The sequence below is a fragment of the Amborella trichopoda genome, chromosome 8 (assembly GCF_054954075.1).
Source record: "Amborella trichopoda isolate Santa Cruz 75 chromosome 8, AtrichopodaSantaCruz75HAP2 v2.0, whole genome shotgun sequence".
Classification (NCBI taxonomy): domain Eukaryota; kingdom Viridiplantae; phylum Streptophyta; class Magnoliopsida; order Amborellales; family Amborellaceae; genus Amborella; species Amborella trichopoda.
In genome coordinates, this window is record NC_142343.1 from 15,977,595 (window position 1) to 15,995,885 (window position 18,291).

The 18,291-nt window shown below is 34.9% G+C and overlaps 1 protein-coding gene across 1 annotated transcript; it reads left to right on the top strand.

The window, feature by feature from the left end:
* The first annotated feature begins 7,919 nt into the window (after nt 1–7,919).
* On the top strand, nt 7,920–16,487 carry LOC18440502 (uncharacterized). Its single transcript, XM_006850642.4, has 5 exons — nt 7,920–8,178; nt 12,062–12,150; nt 12,656–14,788; nt 15,284–15,488; nt 15,578–16,487. Exons 1-5 carry the CDS (start codon nt 8,109–8,111, stop codon nt 16,225–16,227), a joined length of 3,147 nt encoding a protein of 1,048 aa, XP_006850705.2. The 5' UTR covers nt 7,920–8,108; the 3' UTR covers nt 16,228–16,487.
* Nucleotides 16,488–18,291: the final 1,804 nt, after the last annotated feature.

Sequence of the window (18,291 nt, forward strand, 5' to 3'; positions counted from 1 at the left end):
AGTGTTCATGGTTACAACACTTTCAAATTTTTACCAAAATGATAAAAAACATAAAAGCAAATTACATATGAATTTCTAGTTTTATATTTTATTTTATTTTATTTTTTTAAGATCCTCGAGTTAGACCACTGGCCTCGGAAAGCTTGGACTCACCATGCTAGCGAGTCCGAGTTGGCTTGTGTTTTCTTCACTGTTTGCTACGTATACCATTTTCAGAAAGAGTAAAATACTTCCCTTAGATTTCACGGGGTTGTAGAATACTCCATAGAAAAAAGCGACTGTTAAAAAGTTATAAATGCGTCTTCAAAAGAGACAAATATGCCCACATCAACCAGAGAAGGTATAGTGACCAACCGGTGGGTGTCATGTCGTACACCTCGTAACATTTCCATCTTTAATCTCAACCATAAATTATCAAAGCACACGGTGGACCTTCTCCTCAGTGTTTCACATCCTAGACAATATAGTTTTGCTCAGTGTTTGAAATTCTGGTAATATCTTATCTAGATAACCAATTTGAATAGAAATATAGCTGGAGAAACTTGGTTGGTACTGTCCCCGCCCACTTTTTTTTTAAAACTCCATCTCTTATATACGGGAAAAAAGTTTATATAGAGCCGAGGTTCTAAATAAACACATTCGTGCCTACCTTAAAACACCTATAGGTGAAAATGAACAGTGATTTCGCTTACTCTCATCACCATTTAAACTTCATCACATGGTCACAGTTGTCCAGTAGTGTTTCAATTTTCATTTTTTTTTACTGACCGGAACGATCTAAAATTTGGAGCGTGTGTACATATTGGTGAGGCGCAGCTAATAAAAATATGAAAAAAATAATTTACAAAATATAAATTGATAAAAATACCACTATAAAAATTTGGACGTATTTTGGTCTATTTATATTTTTTGAATTATTTTTTTCATATATTTATTAGGTGTGCTTCATTAAGATGTATACACGCTCCAAATTTCAAGTAATCTGAATTTGTAGAAAAAAAATGAAAAATGAAACACTACTAAGCAACTGTGACCGTGCGATGAAGTTTGGATGGTGATGCAGATAGGCGAAGTCACTGTTTATTTTCACCTATAGGCGTTGAAAGGAGTTTTCCTATATATATATATATATATATATATATATATATATATATATAAGTAATGATCCTATAGGAACCCTAAAGGATCACTATTAAAGTTGGTTTGGATCTCTAAAAAAGTTATCACATAGGTGTTAGACTTGACTTTTCTATAGATCCGTACCAAATTTAATGGTAATCCTTTGGGGTCCTACACACATGGGGGGGAGGGTCCTATACGATCATATATATATATATATGAGAAATGATCCTATAGGACCCTCTCCCACCCATGTGTGTAGGAACCTCAAAAGATTACCATTAAAGTTGATACCGATATCTAGAAAAGTTAAGTCCCACACCCATGTGATAACTTTTTTAAAGATATGTGGCAATATATATATGGGTGCAGGGTGGCATACAAATGCATCGTAGCTGTAGAGGTAAGGTGCACCTTCAAATTTTATCATGGTTTATAATTTTGATGTAAAATGTTCTTAGGATTATCTCAAAATCTATTTTATATCTAATTATAAAATTTTAAATTTCAAAAATGGTTAAAATCAAGTAGATCTATAAACATATGAAAATCTTGAAAATGGATAATGTAGATAATATGTTGTAAAATGCATCATTTTTTAGACTTAAAATCTTTTTATTTTTCATGGTCATACATCTCTCAATGTCAAAATGATCAATCAAAGGGTTTTTCAAAATTAAAACTACCTTTTCCGATGGATTTTTGAGGTGCATCCATAGTTCTACATTATAAGGTTGCATCCTTATATAAACTTTTTCCTCTATATATATATATATATATATGGAAAAGTTTATATAGAGCCAGGGCTCCAAGCAATCAAATTTGAGCCTACATTAAAATTTTCACTAGAAGAGGTTGTTTTCATGCCCAAATATCCTTAAATGGATCATCTCAACATCAATATACATGGACATGAGAAAAAAATGGATTTCAAGTTTAGGAAATAGTGTACTTTATAACACTTTTTTTTACCGTCAATTTTAAATATTCTTAAGTTTACATAGATCTCTTGATCGACACTATTTTTGAAGCTATAAACTTTATAAATAAAGATAAAAATATACTTTAAGGCTATCACAAAGGCCTCCAATATTGACACCACATTTCTCGACACTATTTGATGGTAGGCTCTAATTTGATTGTTTAGAGCCTAGGCTCTATGCAAACTGCACCCATATATATATATATATATATATATATATATATATATATATATATATATATATATATATATATATATATATATATATATATATATATATAGAGAGAGAGAGAGAGAGAGAGAGAGAGAGAGATAAATGATCCTATAGGACCCTCCCCCACCTATGTGTGTAGGACCCTAAAGGATCATCATTAAATTTGATATGAATCTATAGAAAAGTTAAGTCACATGTGAAAATTTTTTTAGAGATCCGTGTCAACTTTAATGGTGATGCTTTGGGGTCCTACACACATGAATAGCGGAGGGTCCTATAGGATCATTACTCATATATATATATATATATATTTTTTTTTTTTTTTTTTTTTTCTTTGGTCATATTAAATGTATTTTTAAGTCATCTTAAATGCATGAGACTGCATACAACGAGGCCATTTACCTTTGATGTACAAGGAAGTCGCGATTACTTATGACCATTTGATGTGAAATATGATAGCTTGAGTGTGTAACAAAGTTTGAGAAAATTCCTTTGAACTTTAAGCTTAGTCAATAGAATAAATGCAACCACCCAATTTTACATCTAATAATCAAGATTAATTGTGACCACCTTGCATCAAAGATAAATAGTCTCATTGTACGTTTTTTTAAAGGGTGTGGTTTCTATAAGGTTGCAACTTTAAACAATCCAATTAAGGTGCACCTCCAAATTTTATCATAACATGTAATTTTAGCGGAAAAAATTCTTTGGATTATCTAAAAATTTATTTTTATATCTAATTATAAAATTTTAAACTCCAAAAATGGTTAAAATCAAGTAGATATATAACCATATGAAAATCTTGAAAATGAACAGTCTAGATATTGTATTGCAATATGCACTATTTCTGGGACTCAAAATCTTTTTATTTTTTTCATATTCATACATCTCAATGTCGAGATAATCAACTGGATGTTTTTTCAACTTTAAAACAACCTTTATTCCGATGGAATTTTTAGGTGCATCTGTAATTCTACATTTTAAGATTGCAACCTTATATTAACTTTTTCCATTTCTAAATAGCCATCCCATAAACCTTTTTTGAACTTTAAGCTTGGTTAATGGAATCAATGCAACTACCCAATTTCACATCCAATAGTCAAAATTAATTGTGACCACCTTGCACTAAAGATAAATGGTCTCATTATACCTTTTTTTTTAATACCCACGCTATAAACCTCTATTCTAAATTTTATTTTATTTATTTATAATAGTTTTTAAATAACCGATTTAGACCATCTAGACCCAATCCAACGATCAAACACAAATCTTTATTGGAGTTTTGGAACACTGTTTTTTATAACATTGACACGAGAGAGAGGGGTGGAATTTGCATACAATGCATCCGTAGGTGTAGAGGTAAGGTGCACCTTGGTATATAATTTTGATGTAAAATGTTCTTAGGATTATCTCAAAGTCTATTTTATGTCTAATTATAAAATTATAAATTTAAAAAATGGTTAAAATCAAATAGATCTATAAACATATGAAAATCTTGAAATGGACGGTATAGATAATATGTTGTAAAATGCACTATTTCTGAGACTTAAAATCTTTTTATTTTTCATGACAAAATATTTTGATGTCGAGATGATCAATCAGAAGATTTGTCAACATTAAAACGACCTTTTCTGATGGACTTTGAGGGGCATCCGTAGTTCTACATTATAACGTAGCATCCTTATATAAGCTTTTTCCGAGAGAGAGATGAAAGGGCATTTTTGTCATCTCATGTGTTGTTGTGCTTTTTCTCGTGAGGGAGCGGCTTTATTCATTTTTCTTATCTCATGATTAATGTTGGTAACGGGTCATAGATTATTGGCGTTTGCTTGTGACAAACTCCAATTTAATGCTAACACTTAGTAATGATAATAACACTGCTAAATAATAATCAATTTGGACCAACCATGATGCAGGTGCCTTACCAGGTTGAAAACTTGTGATTTCTAATTAACGAAATTTCGTCCCAGGCCCGAATTTTAGGTCCGAAAAGTTCCGAAATCTGGTTGGAATACAGGAAAGCTCTCTTGTGTCATAAGTTGCTATTAGCTTAAGACGCATCTCAAAATTCTTAACTGAAATCCAATCGATGGCTTGAAAACCTCGTCTTGCCTTCGATCACAGAATTTGAAGCTATAAAAAATAATGGCAATTTATTAACACTTGAAAGTAATTGTTCAAAATAGAATAATATATACTGTTTGTGGAGCTTGAAACATACACTTTGGTAAAAATAAATAAACGCAAACAACTTTAATTCTATCAAATTACCCATAAGAGATGAAGTATTTAATAAGTTATTTTAACATTTTACCTATTTGCAAATATTTGCAACTATTCCATCTCAAGTCTATGTGTTTCTATAAGTATTTTAAATTTAAATAAAAAATATAAGATAAAGTATTAAATTGTTCATCATATATGAGTTGTAATTTAATAAATTTCCCTTATTCATTTCATTTTGATATCCATAATTTTTGAAGTAAGTTGAATAGTTTGAGGTCTTTCTAATAATAAACTCATATATTGTAGCCGAAAGTACCTGAAAAAAATAAAAAAATTAAAAAAAATAATAAAGTTTTATGTTGACTGTCAACCTAATATAACCCTCTTTTTACCGAGGCTTTTGAAGGAAGGGTTTCGACAGGAAGTAAATCTCTATCATGAGGCCATAATCCTTGATTTGGAAAAGTCTTCCCAATGCCTATAGGCGAAAATAAACAGTGATTTCATTAACTCTCATCATCGTCTAAAGTTTATCGCACGGTCACGAGTGTCCGATAGTATTTTATTTTTCATTTTTTTTTTACAACTAGAAATGATCTAAAATTTGAAGTGTGTGTACATCTTAGTGAGACGCATCTAATAAAAATATATAAAAAAATAATTCGTTAAAAAAAATTTGACCAAAATACATTCGAAACATTTCAGTGGTATTTTGATCAATTTTTCATTTAAAATATATTTTTATATTTTTCGTAAATTCGCTTATTTTTTATGAACACACGCTCAAAATTTAAGATCATTCCAATTTGTAAAAAAAAATAAAAAATAAAATACTATCGTAAAATCGTGACCATGTGATGAACTTTAAACGATGATGATGATGAACTTTAAACGATGATGATAATAAACTAGTGTTTATTTTCGTCTACAGGTATTTTGTAGTGTCTTTTTATACACTTTTTTTCAAATTTTATCAGTATGGTGACAAGAAACCTGCACATTTTTATGAATGACAAAAGCATCCAAAATCATTAATATGATCACGGCGGCGGACCGCACAAAGACGGGAGCGTCGTTTTGTGACTTACTGGACACAATAAATTCTAAAAAAATTGGACCGTTTATGTCTCCTGTACCCTTTTAATTCAAACAAAAGACACGACCACTTTGAGTCTTTACAATAAAGAGGTAGCCTTAAATTGGCTGAGGGCTATTTTGGTAAATGTTCGATCAATCGGTGGTTCCCCGTTTATGACGTGGTTTCCACGTAGGACGGGGACGGCTGTCTTAGGCAAATGGCCAAGAATTTGACCCTTTATATCTAGGATAATCCCAGAATTACTAGCATATCCCTTTATATTTAGCTTTAAAATATATTTTTACCTTTAATTATAAAATTTAAAGCTTTAAAAATATTGTAGATTGAACAAATCTTTGAAAACTTGAAAATATTCAAAATTGACAATCCAAAAATGTATTACAAGATGCACTATTTTCAAAACTTGAAATCCATTTTTTTCTCATGATTATGCATCTTGATGTTAAGAGGATCAATTTGAGAATATTTGAGCATCAAAAGAACCTCTTTTAGTGAAATTTTTGAGGCAGATTTTAATTTTATTGTTTAAAGCCTCGGCTTTATATAATTTTTTTCTTTAAATTACAGTCATCAAAAAACAAAATCCGGAAAAATTTGAACATTATCTTCGTACCTATTTTTTATTTTTTCTTTTGTTTCTCCCGAACTACCTTTACTTCAGAACTTAAAAGTCTAAAGTTTTGTACTTCTTTTTTAATTGCCTGTGGACTTTCTATCTATATTGGGAAGCAGCCCAGCTGAATAATTAAGAAAATACTGAGAAGCAACCCAGCTGAATAATTAAGAAAATACTTTCCTCTAGAGCCTGGAATTCTGCAATAGTTATTAGACAAATACTTTCCTTTATAGCCTAGAATTCTGCATAGTTATTAGATGCAACTCTAAAGTATTGATGGTGTACTGATACACCATCAATATTCAACTTGTAACACTGAGCCTTAGAAAATGTCCACGCAACTGGAATCGAGCATTTTGGCTTCTGCTGGTGCCAGTTAATTTGTAAATTCTTAATAAACACCTTCTCTGACAAATGGAATGCCCATTTGTTAATTTCTGCTAGAGCCTCGACATGAGCGGTAATATGAATTGCAACCTGCTGAGTCGTCTGTTACGCTCCTTCCACATATACCGAATTATTGTGAAGAAGATGACTCTCTAAATATCGAGTAACCCCTGTGATTTGAACTTGAAGGCTAGCGAACGACGCAGAATATCCATGGCTATAAATCTAGGCACAAATCTCTTATCACACCGCCAAGCTAGAGACCGCCAAACAGCCAGCAGAAAAGAGTAATAGAACAAGAGTGGCATAGATTATTCTTGTTGATTATATAAAACGGGAAAATAGTAGCCATGTGAATACCTTGTTGCTGAAATATGAATGAATTCGGTAACTGATTATGCATAGCTAGCTAGCCATGCGAACCACTTAGCCCGTGAGTGACATTTTGAAGACCAGAGAGCACGAAATAAAGGCTGAAGTAAGCTTTTATATCGAATGAAATTCTATGCTGATTTGATTGAAAATATTCCATTAAGAGAATGAATCCAAATCAATAAGTCACCTACAAAGGAAGGTTATATCGTTCCTAATCTGCCCATGTGATATTCAATAAAAATGTAATAGATGGGGGCGATATTCATTATTGGGGGTTACCATCAATGAAGTCAAATACCTTTCGCCCTACAAGTTCCCCCCAATCCATCTATCTATTTGCATCAATAAAATCCCGAATCGACTGAACTCATAACAATAGATCCACTGCCCGCCCATTACCAATGCACTATTGGACATTATCCCTAAACTGAGATAGCCCGGAACTTACTCTTTTGAGCACAAAGCAAAACGCTCAACGACTCCGCAGCAAACCCCGGAAGGAAGGTTATTATAGTAAATATTTCAAAACCCAGTGATCCCCATGTGGTGACGTGGGATCCATGTAGGAAGGAAATACTACGTCAGTCATAATCAAATGCCCGCGATGTCAGGGTATATCGGTATTTGAAAGTTCAAAACTGTACAAAGCAAAGAGTAGCCCCCTCTCTCTCTCATTTATTTCTCTCTCATTTATTTTGGAGTGCTCTCTTCTTCTCTCTCCTAAAAAAACCAACACGAAAAATAAAAAAAAAAAATCGCAGATTTTCCCCCTTCTGGGTTTTTTACCGCTGCATTTCCAATCTCGTGTTCATCTTTTTACCCCAATTTTCTTTCGGATTTTTAGGAATAATTTCAAATCTTTTTATGCTAAATATAGCGTTGGTTTAGATTCGCTTTCCTCGTGCTTCGGTTATGCAGAGCATCCCGAAATCTAGGGTTTCAAGCTCCGATCTTCTCTGTCGCGTGCCAATTTTTTAGGGTTTTTTTGAGTTGTTTTTCCTTTTTTGTCTGCAACGGCAATAAACTTGTCATGGAGTTGCCTTTTTATTGCTCTTTGTTATCAGTGTAGTTTAGATTTTAGAAGTGAGAGATGGGTTTTGTTCAGAAGAAAGGTTTGCATGGCGGTGGCTCTTTTGTTTCCGAGAATGCCCATGAAGATGGTGAGTGACCTGATTGCTTTTAGGGTTTTAGTCCTTTTTGTTGTTATCAGGTTCTTGGTCTTTTATTCTTTATTTCTGGATTCGGATATTTGTGTGAGATAATTGAATTTCTCTCTGGTGCTCGTTACCAATTTGAATGGTCTGCTTCAATTTACTGTAATTTTGTGGTTTATGCACTCATTTTTTTAAGAGATGATTGCCTGTGTAGAGAATGCTCTTACTTTCAGTGTGTTGTGGTTTTTTTTTTTTGGAAGTTTTATGTGTTGTTCATTCTGTTAATTGAGCCCAAAACAAGGACAGTGTTGACCTAATAAGGTTAATCAACCTTTTTGAATACTCTGAATATCTGGCTATGATATTCCTGCTATTAATTAAGTTAGGCATTAAACACTTTTTTTTTTTTTTGGGTAATTCAGTGGGGAAGACAGGCCCTTACCCGTTTTTTCAATAGACAATTTGAAGGTGTTAAATTGGGGGTGTCAGCGGTAGGAATGGATACCACGACGTCGTAACTGGGTGCGGGGATGCTACCACCACGACCCCAGCCCCTTTCCTTAGGCATTAAACACATTTAAGATGTTAGAGTCCGTTAGCGTTTTGGGTGTTTTTGGATGCCAGGGTTTCCGTAAAAATTTTGAAGCTCTGTTTAGAAAGTAGTCCATATCTTTCTGAAACAATCTGTTTGGAAAGTTTTCCACATCTTTCTGCACAATCTTTGGTTTCAAAATGATAACAGACATTGAGACAGAGCTGCTTCCATTGAAATGCATTTTCAGCTACCTTTGAATTTGGGGACTTGATAAGAGCTTGTCAATTTTTAGTAATTGCCTTCAGTTGGGTGTCAGGTAGTAAGATGGGTATTTCAGGTGATGGGGGAGAATGGGTTTAGGCATGGAAGGAGGAAGATGTTGAGTAATGGGCAGAGAGTGAGTGTTTTTAAGCTATGCCATGGGTTCTGAGTTGATGAAAGAGATGTGGAGGCTATTTCCATGCTCAGTACAACAATGATTTGTGTTTTTGAATCAAAATGCATGGTTTTACGATTGTGGTGACAACTCGTGACCAGTTTGCTTCGCGTCTGCACTTTTTTGTTCTTCTTTTCTGTATTAAACTCTGATCATCTAGGCTTCCTAGAGCCTTGATAGGACTCTCTCTCTACTTTCTTCTCTTCTTTTTATCTCTATTGGATTTCGTCATCCTCCATGTCAACCGTGGTTGCTGCTTTCGTGGTTGCTACTCAAGACTCTTTAAACTAGGATGTTGTTAGGCAAATAAACTACCCCTGTTCTTCTCTCCATGTTACTTTGATTATATCACCTGATAGAGGGGTAGTATTCTAACGGACCAGTTTCACTTGATGTCGTGACTTGTTTGCTTTGGTCGGTAGTAATTCCTTGTTGAGTAGTTCCTCTTCATGATTATTTGGGTTTTTCACATCTACGGCCGGGAGTTTTTAGATGGTGAAATAAAATGGCGTATTTAGAAAATGAGGTTGCGATTGAAATTGGGCCAAGAAAACTGGGCTTTCTGGGTGTATCATATTGTCATTATTTATAATAGTTATTCCCTCTTTTGTTTCCTTTTGCTTTCTCTTTTCTGTTTCTGCCCTGAAAAATAAATGTTGTTAGGTGAGGATTTAAAAAGGAAATGTTTTTAGTTGAATGGAATTGTCATCTATTTTGGGCCATTCGTTGAGTGGATGAAATTGATTTATTACAAATTTGCATGTGTGGCTTTATTGGTGACGGGGACTGACTGAGAGTGAGAGTCCAGGAAAAACCAATTCTGTCCTCTGCACATGCACACCGGTGGTAAAGGATTAGAAGAGGTGGGAGGATGGTAACTTCCATACGTGTGTGCATTTCCTCATGTTTCTTGAGCCTTTTGCTTATAAATGTGGCTCCAGAAAATTTTCATAACCATGGTGCACCATCTAGTGCCCGTTCCAGCTTACCTTTGGATTAGAATTTTATAGGGCTTCATTTTCGTTGCTTGAACTGATCTGAATTTGGTTTCTAATTGAATTGATAAATGGGACTATAAAAAACGAAGCAGAATCACTAAATGAAAGAGCTTATTGTTGCATAATTTTAATTTTTGGGTGATTCACAAATATCAATGCAATGACCGTTTATGTAGCTATATACTGAGAAGGGTCTTAAGTGTTACGTTGATGAGGTTTGGTGTATTTCCTGTACTAGGAAGGTTTTTATTCATTTAAACGCTCTCCAGTCCACCTCTTCAACAGTTTTGGCTTTTGACACATTATAGATGTTGGGGATTCAAAACCTTCGACAAATATCATTGAAAACCAGATCTTGTACCCATTAATGTAAGCAGAAATGAAAGAGCAGTCTCTATCTTGATCTTTTATTTGGATTATAGTCTTGGAAATTCTGGATTTGTTATGATTTCTCTGGTTTAGAGTAGATTCGTGGAACTTGCTGACATGGTTATTGTGAATTGATTTGAAATATGGGAATGTATCCTGTCCGCATGATGTGGATGGTGGAAGGGTGCACAAGCATCAAGCACCCTTCTGACGGTTCAGATTGAACTAGGAAACATCCAAGGGCCAAAATTTTAATTTCATTTTTTTATTTTTGATTTTTATTCAAAAATTCCATTAACCTCTAAATTGGGGCGGATTCATTTGTATAGGGCACACCCAATTAAAATAATAAAAAGTATTTTGAATGAAAAAATTGACCAGACTATACCCCAATTCAGGGTAGTCTGGTCAATTCTTTTTTTTCTTTTATATATTTGTATTGGTTATAACCTTTGTTGTTTTATGTGGGACCCAATTTTTGTCTCAATATGATTTGTTAAAAAAATGAAAAAATTAAAAAAGTAATAGCTTTGTGGCTTTTGGATAGGGATAGGTTCAATCTGAACCATTGAAGGGTGAACCATTAAAAAGGTTCAATTTTAAAATATTCTCTGATTTGATTTGATCATATTTTACTGGGATGTTTTTTTATCTGATGTAATTATAATATCTGATATAGTGCTCATCCAATCATAACAATTCATTCAATACAGGATTTCAATGGCACCATTTTGATGGACCATATAATAGTTTAACACCATTCTTTAGTTCACCCATTGAGAAGTGAAGAACAGAACCACTTGTTCTGCTCTGGCGAGTCCCTTTTGTAACCTTGATTATTAACAAAATAATGCCAAATAATCTGTAACTCTGTTAATGAACCTGTTTTTTACATATATATAAAACTCCCTTACTGGAGTTGTTAGACTATCCAAATGGGGCTGATCGGCCAAATATGTGGATCAATCCATTGCTAATTTGACATGGATCATGACAGTTTACTTTATGGCTGTTTTAGGCAGTAATTTTTCCCAATATATTTTGTTATAAGTCATTTGAGAAGAGCACTATGGTTGTATTTTGCATTTGTATAAACTAGATAATGATGTACGTTGACTTATGCATATACATAAATATATAAATTGAATAAATTAAATAAAATGATAACAACTTAACAAATAAATGGATCATTTAAGTATTTAACCATAGTGTTGTGGTGTTTCTATTAGATGTGTATTTCAATTATTGGCTCAGTTGCCGTTAGGTTATTTTGATGTTCTCTCAGCCTGCAATTTAATGGCATTAAAGTTGAAAGTACTTTGGTTGTTGAATATTGGTTTCATTTCAGGCCAGTTAACATGTGCATTGAAGCTTGCTTATTTCTGGGAACTTCTTATTTTCTCTCTGGAAGATTCATTAACTGTTATTTGATTCTGGCTTGAAATGAAGTATCAAGTCGTTAATGTAGGACTCCATATTTTTTTCCAAGAATTTCCTTTGGTGTCATGTTTTACCTTACTTTGATTTTAACATTGAAATGATTGGTTGCAGTTATTGGAATTGCCAGAAAAACAATGGGTGTTACCAAAATGGGAATGTATTCTGGTTGGAGTTGTGATGGTTATTTGGAGGAAAGCTCAGTAAGTGATTTTGTAGTTTCTTATATGTTAGACAATTGTGCAATTTTGTTGTGAAAATTTTTAAAAGTTGGTAAAGGAAAGTATGTTAGTATTCTTTCTTCTTTTTGTCATTCCCCTTTGTTTTCAATACCATAATACGATGTTATCTCTTGTTTAAATGTAAAAAAATTCTATGAAAACTGATAAATAAGCTGGATGCTTGTACCCCTCCGTTTAGGCTTTCCTGCTGTTGCTGCCACTGGCATGATGTCAGCTTTAACCTGAGGCATAAGGTTTAATGGTCAGCCAGTTAACTCATTTTAACATATCTTTTATAGTGTAGCTATGCAAGTATACATTTTACTTGGGTCTGTAGTACGAGGTTATTAAGTTCTCTTGTTTTTCTTCTAAAGTGCATTGTTGTGATTTTTGAGTTGTAGTTGGCAGTGCATGCTTCTCTCTTTTCCAACTAGTATTTTCATCATTGTCATTAAGCAAACACTGATTAGAATCATTCTTTTGCCAGTTTGAACATGAGTTGAGGAGAAGTTCTTCAGCACGAGGCAGTGGAATACCGATGAAGATGCTCTTAGCTGAAGAGATGTCAAAAGATACAGAATCCAAGCGGAGGCCCCCAAGCGTCATTGCCAGATTGATGGGTCTTGATGCATTACCAACACAACAGTCCATCTCAAAACACTATAAGAAGAACTCTGAAAAGCAAGCACTGGATATGCCACTTATGAAGCCGCAAAAAAAACCTTTTTGTCATCAAGGATATCATCACCGTCAGGAGAGTGTATGCCCTGATGAATTCATGTCAAAGGAGACCCACTCTTTCAGAAACCATGCCACTGAGCAGCAAGAATTCAAGGACGTTTTTGAAGTTTGGGAAACCTCAGATGCCGGGAAAGTAAGCAAGCAGAGCATCCACACAAAGCATAGTGAGAAGAAGATGGAACTCATACGCCAGAAGTTCATGGATGCAAAGCGCCTTTCCACCAATGAAAAGCTTCGGCAGTCTAAGGAATTCCATGATGCTTTGGAAGTTTTGGATTCCAACAAAGATCTTTTCCTGAAATTTCTTCAAGAACCTGACTCATTGTTCACCAAGCATCTGCATGATTTGCAGTCTGCTCCTGAACCACATTGGCCAAGTCACATAACACTCTTGAAGTCTTCAAAGGCTGCATTTGCTAATAACGACCATGAAGGAGTGAGTGAGATATACTGGAGACATCAGAGGCAGATCATTGTGGAAGGGAAGAAGCACAAAAGCAGTCGGAGTATTTTGGAGAAACGTGAGGTGGGCTATAAAGAACAATGGTTTCCTTCTTCACACAAGTCAGTAACTCGATCACGTATGAAAGAGAAAATAGACCCGTGTCTCGTGCCTACAAGGATAGTTGTTTTGAAGCCAAGCCTTGTAATGGAGGAGAGCACTAGAGGAGAAGTCCTATCATCTCCAAGCTCCTCATTAGATCCATATAATAGTATTTGCAGAAAGCACATGTCATCCTCTCAGGGTTACAGTGATAAGGATGAGTTCTCAGAAGTATGCAGTTGGGAAGGGGTGATTAGGAATGGAGGTAGGGGTCGGGAAATCGTTAGAGATAGGCCAAAGGGTTCTAGAGAAATCGCAAAAGAAATCACTAGACAGATGAGGAAAAGCATGACTAAAGACACTTTAAATCTTTCTTCTTCAGCATCGAATAAAGCCTCGTACTATAGACCCAATGAGAAGGGGTCTGTAGTTGTTGAACCTAAGGTTCTTAATACACCGCCATCCGAGACTTTGTGGGATTGGAATAAGAAGAGGTTAAGCCCCAATCCGTCCAACTCCAGTACTGAATCTACTGTGAGCAGAGAGGCAAAGAAACGCCTTTCTGAGAGGTGGAAAATAACACGCGGTGGTTACCAAGAAGAGGAAAAGCTGAGAAAGAATTCAAGTACATTAGCTGAAATGCTTGCTGTGCCTGAAACCAAGACCTCAGATTTGGAATTGAGGCCACTTACTTTGCATTATATGATCAATCAGGATGATTCGTGCGACAAGGCAACTGGAGATGTTGTCTTCCCTGAATGTGACCATGCTTCAGTTGTCAACCATAGGTTTGATGTTCAGGAAGGTTGCGATGAAAATTTACATCGGTCAAGGTCTCTTACAGCAAGATGCAGGCGTGGAGCTAGGAAGAAGGGGTTGAATGAGGTACAACAGGAGGTGAAGAACTTGGGATCTGGGAGGTCTCTTAGAGGGAGAGGTTCTGTTTTGAAAGATAGCCTCTTCTCTAGTAAGAGAAAGTCTACCTCCGTAAAAAATTCTCGCCCTTCTTTAACTGCAGAGCAAAACTATAAATGTGAAATTTCAGAGAGTGATAATAACTCAAATATGAAAACTGTCTCAAGTCATTCAAAGGGTCTCGAGGACAAACCAGAGGCAAGTCTTGTGTTCATTGAGCCTCAAATTCCTCAACCCTTTATTAATGCCAATGTTATGAGCCCTCAACATTCTGCGCTTCTTATAAGTGGTGAATGTGCGGATCCAAAGACAGACCTGGATATCCATCAGGGATGTGTGACTGGGCCATCTCTAGATGGAACCTTTTTGGAGAAAGATGGGGTGGCTTCTTCTCATGATCAGAGTGATTGCACCAGTGAGGTCCGTCTTTTTCTACATTTTATGGATCTGATTCGAAATCATTTATATATGTAATGCAGCAGCATTTCATCTCATGCCTGACTTGGGACTTTCCGCGTTGGACCAGATTCGGAGGCTGGCAATTCTGGGCCAGAATGGAATTGCCAGAGTCTCCTAGTTTTCTGGAATTGAACTCATTTATCCTCTAAGCCGACTGGTTTTTGTGTATGTTTGCTCTCATTTGGCTGGTTTTAAGCATGCTCTCTCTCCCTCTCTCCCTCTCTCTCCTCTCTCTCTCTCTCTCTCTCTCGCGCGCACACACACACACAAATATTCAAAGTGTAAATGCATGCCTGTGCTAATGCGTGAATTTACTCGTCTGGTAGTTTTGTATGTACTTATATTTGCTTGTTTCCTAATACGAGGTTTATGGGCATTGAAGCAATTGACTCGAGCCTTGCTTCATGCAACCGGTTTGAGTCTAATGATGGGCATGGCTTCCTATGAATTTTGTAGGTCATCATTCTGGAGCAGCCTCAAGAAGGACTGCCTGCGGACCTTTTTCAGTCAGATGGACTCCATGGAACAGATGCTGATAACTCTATTGAAACCTTTAAAGAGACCTCAGATCAGCCCAGTCCAGTTTCTGTTTTAGAGCCACCATTTGAAGAGGATTTTTCAAGTCCAGAATGCTTTGAAAGAATCAGTTCAGATCTTCATGGTGAGCCACACATGCATCTCGCCCTCTCTCTCTCATTGCCATATAGCTTAACCACTAATGTTGACTAGTGCCTTCATTTCAAATTGCAGGGCTCCGTATGCAGCTCCATCTGCTAAAATTGGAATCCAAAGGCAGGTGCGTCGGGGAATCGGACTATGATGCGGAGGGCGTGGCATCAAATTTTAATGACAATGGTTCAGAAGATTGGGTTGGCCATTCTGACAATGTAGAAGAATGCGAGGAAATTGTTTACTTGAGGGACTTATTAGTCACCTGTGGTTTTTATGGCGGCCATGAGATGATGCTTGCTTCATGGCATTGCCCAGATTGCCCAGTGGACCCCTCCTTGTTCGAGAAGCTAGAGAAGAAGTATGGAAAGGAAAATAAGAGGGGAAAATTGGATCGTAAGCTTCTATTTGACAGGATGAATACTTGGTTGGTGGAGATTATGGGGCCCCGTTTAGAAGAACGCCCTTGGCTTGGGACTAGAGAGAGGAAGCTCGCAACGAAAGTGCCGGAGGGGGAGCGGTTGGTTGAGGGATTGTGGGGTTCACTTCGTTGCAAAGACACAGAGAGAGGGGAGTCTTTAGACGAAATGTTGCAGAAGGATTTTGCTCAGGAGTTGGGGTGGATGGATTTGAGGGATGAATTTGATGTCATCGGAAGAGAGGTAGAGAATATTTTGCTTGATGGGTTGATTGCAGAAGCTCTTTCTGACCTCTGCCACTCCTCGTGGTGAGATTTCAGAGACTTTGGGATGATGATTGTTAAGAGTGTCTGGTGATGGTTGTAACAGGCTGCTGCAAGGAGTATTAGACAGCACTAACTATACAAAATATGGCTTGTTTCATTATGTAAGTGTATAGAAACAATGCTAATATGGAGGAATAACGTGTGGTCTATGGTTTAAAACAGGTCTCATTGTTAGAATGATTTAGCATCATTCTTAGCATAATTCAATGAACCTGTTAATTTCATGAACCTTTTTTCAGAGAAAAATCTCGATGCCTGCGGATGCAATTTACTTAAGGGTTGAAGTTAGTGCGTAAAATCATTGAAGGGCTCCTATTTACTGTGGGGTGTATTTTAAGTTTCCTTTTATAGATACTAGCGATCTGCATGTCGCGTTCTATTTTAAAAGGGAAAATTGTTTCACGTGGGCCGAATTGCATTTCTACAATATGCTGTACCAAGGCATAAAGCATCCATCTTAAATATGGATGCAAGTAGGTGTTCTATCAAAAAAATAATTGGAAACTAACAGTCCCAATGTTTTTTAGGGGTCCATTGAATAGTAGGGTACCCCAAAACATGTTTTGTATACCCAGGGTATCTTTCATGAACACATATTTGGCAACTTTTTGGATACTTGTTTTCTGTAACCAAGAAAAAGAGCCAAAGCATGGATACACAACCAAAAAAAAAAGCTGAGTTAACGAAAATATTGTTGCGTAAGAAAGGAAGAGGGAATAAAAAAAAATTGAGTTATCCAAAATATTGTTGGGTAAGAACGAAAGAGGGAATAAAACTTGTGACAATACTATTTTCACATACTAGAGCTGCCTACTTTATAATCATGCCATAACATCCACACAAAGTAGTGAGAGAAATTATCTTAAATTTTAAGTTTTAGAGAGAAAGTATTTTAAATTTTTAGAAAGAAAAACTATATCAAATTTTAGAGTGAGAAACTACTAAATTTTTTTAGAGCAAAATTATCTTAATTTTTTTAGAGAGCGAGACAATATCAAATTTCAAGTTTTACACAGATAAAATATTTTAAAATTTTAGAGAAAGAGACTCTATCACATTTTAGAGAAAAATTGCATAAAAAATTTAGAGAGAGAATCCTTCTCAATAATTTTAGAGAGAAATTATATCGAATTTATAAATTTTAGTTGAATAAAGTATCTTAAAATTTTAGAGAGAAAATATATCAAATTCTAGAGAAAAACTACCTGAATTTTTTAGAGAGAAACTATTTCAAGAGTTTTAGAAAGCAGAATTATATCAAATTTAAATTTTTAGAGAGAGAAGTATCTTAACAGCAACTAACTTTAGAGAAAAATTTTTAAAAAGAGAGAAATTTTTAGAGAGAGAAACTATCTCAAAAATTTTAGAGAGAGAAAGTATATCAAATTTCAAGTTTTAGATATAAAAAGTTTCTCAAAATTTAATAGAGAATTATATCAAATTTTAAATAGAGAAATTGCCTGAAATTTTTAGAGAGAAACTATCTCAAATTTCAAGTTTTAGAAAAATACAAATCTTAAAATTTTAGAGAGAGAAACTATATCAAATTTTAGAGAGAGAAACTATATCAAATTTTAGAGATAGAAACTACCTAAGTTTGTTTTAGAGTAACTATCTTAAAATTTTTAGAGAGGGAAACTTTATCAAATTTTAAGGTTTAGAGAGAGAACTTGAAACTTTTTAGAGAGAACTATCTCAAAATTTTTAGAAAGTGAAATTATATCAAATTTTTAGTTTTAGAGAGAGTATATTAAAACTTTAGAGAGTGAAACTATATTAAGTTTTAGAGAGAGAAATTACCTAAAAAAAATTTAGAGAGAGGCTATTTCAAATTTTTATAGAAACTTTCTCAAATTTTAAGTTTTAGAGAGAGAAAGTATCTCAAAGTTTTGTGAGAGTAACTATATGAAATTTTAGAAAAAGAAACTTGTTGAAAAGTTTTTGAGATAGAAACTTTCGCAATAAAAATTTTAGAGAGAGAAATTTTCAACTATTTGATATTTCAAATGTTTAGAGGGAGAAACTATCTCAAAGTTTTAGACAAATTTCT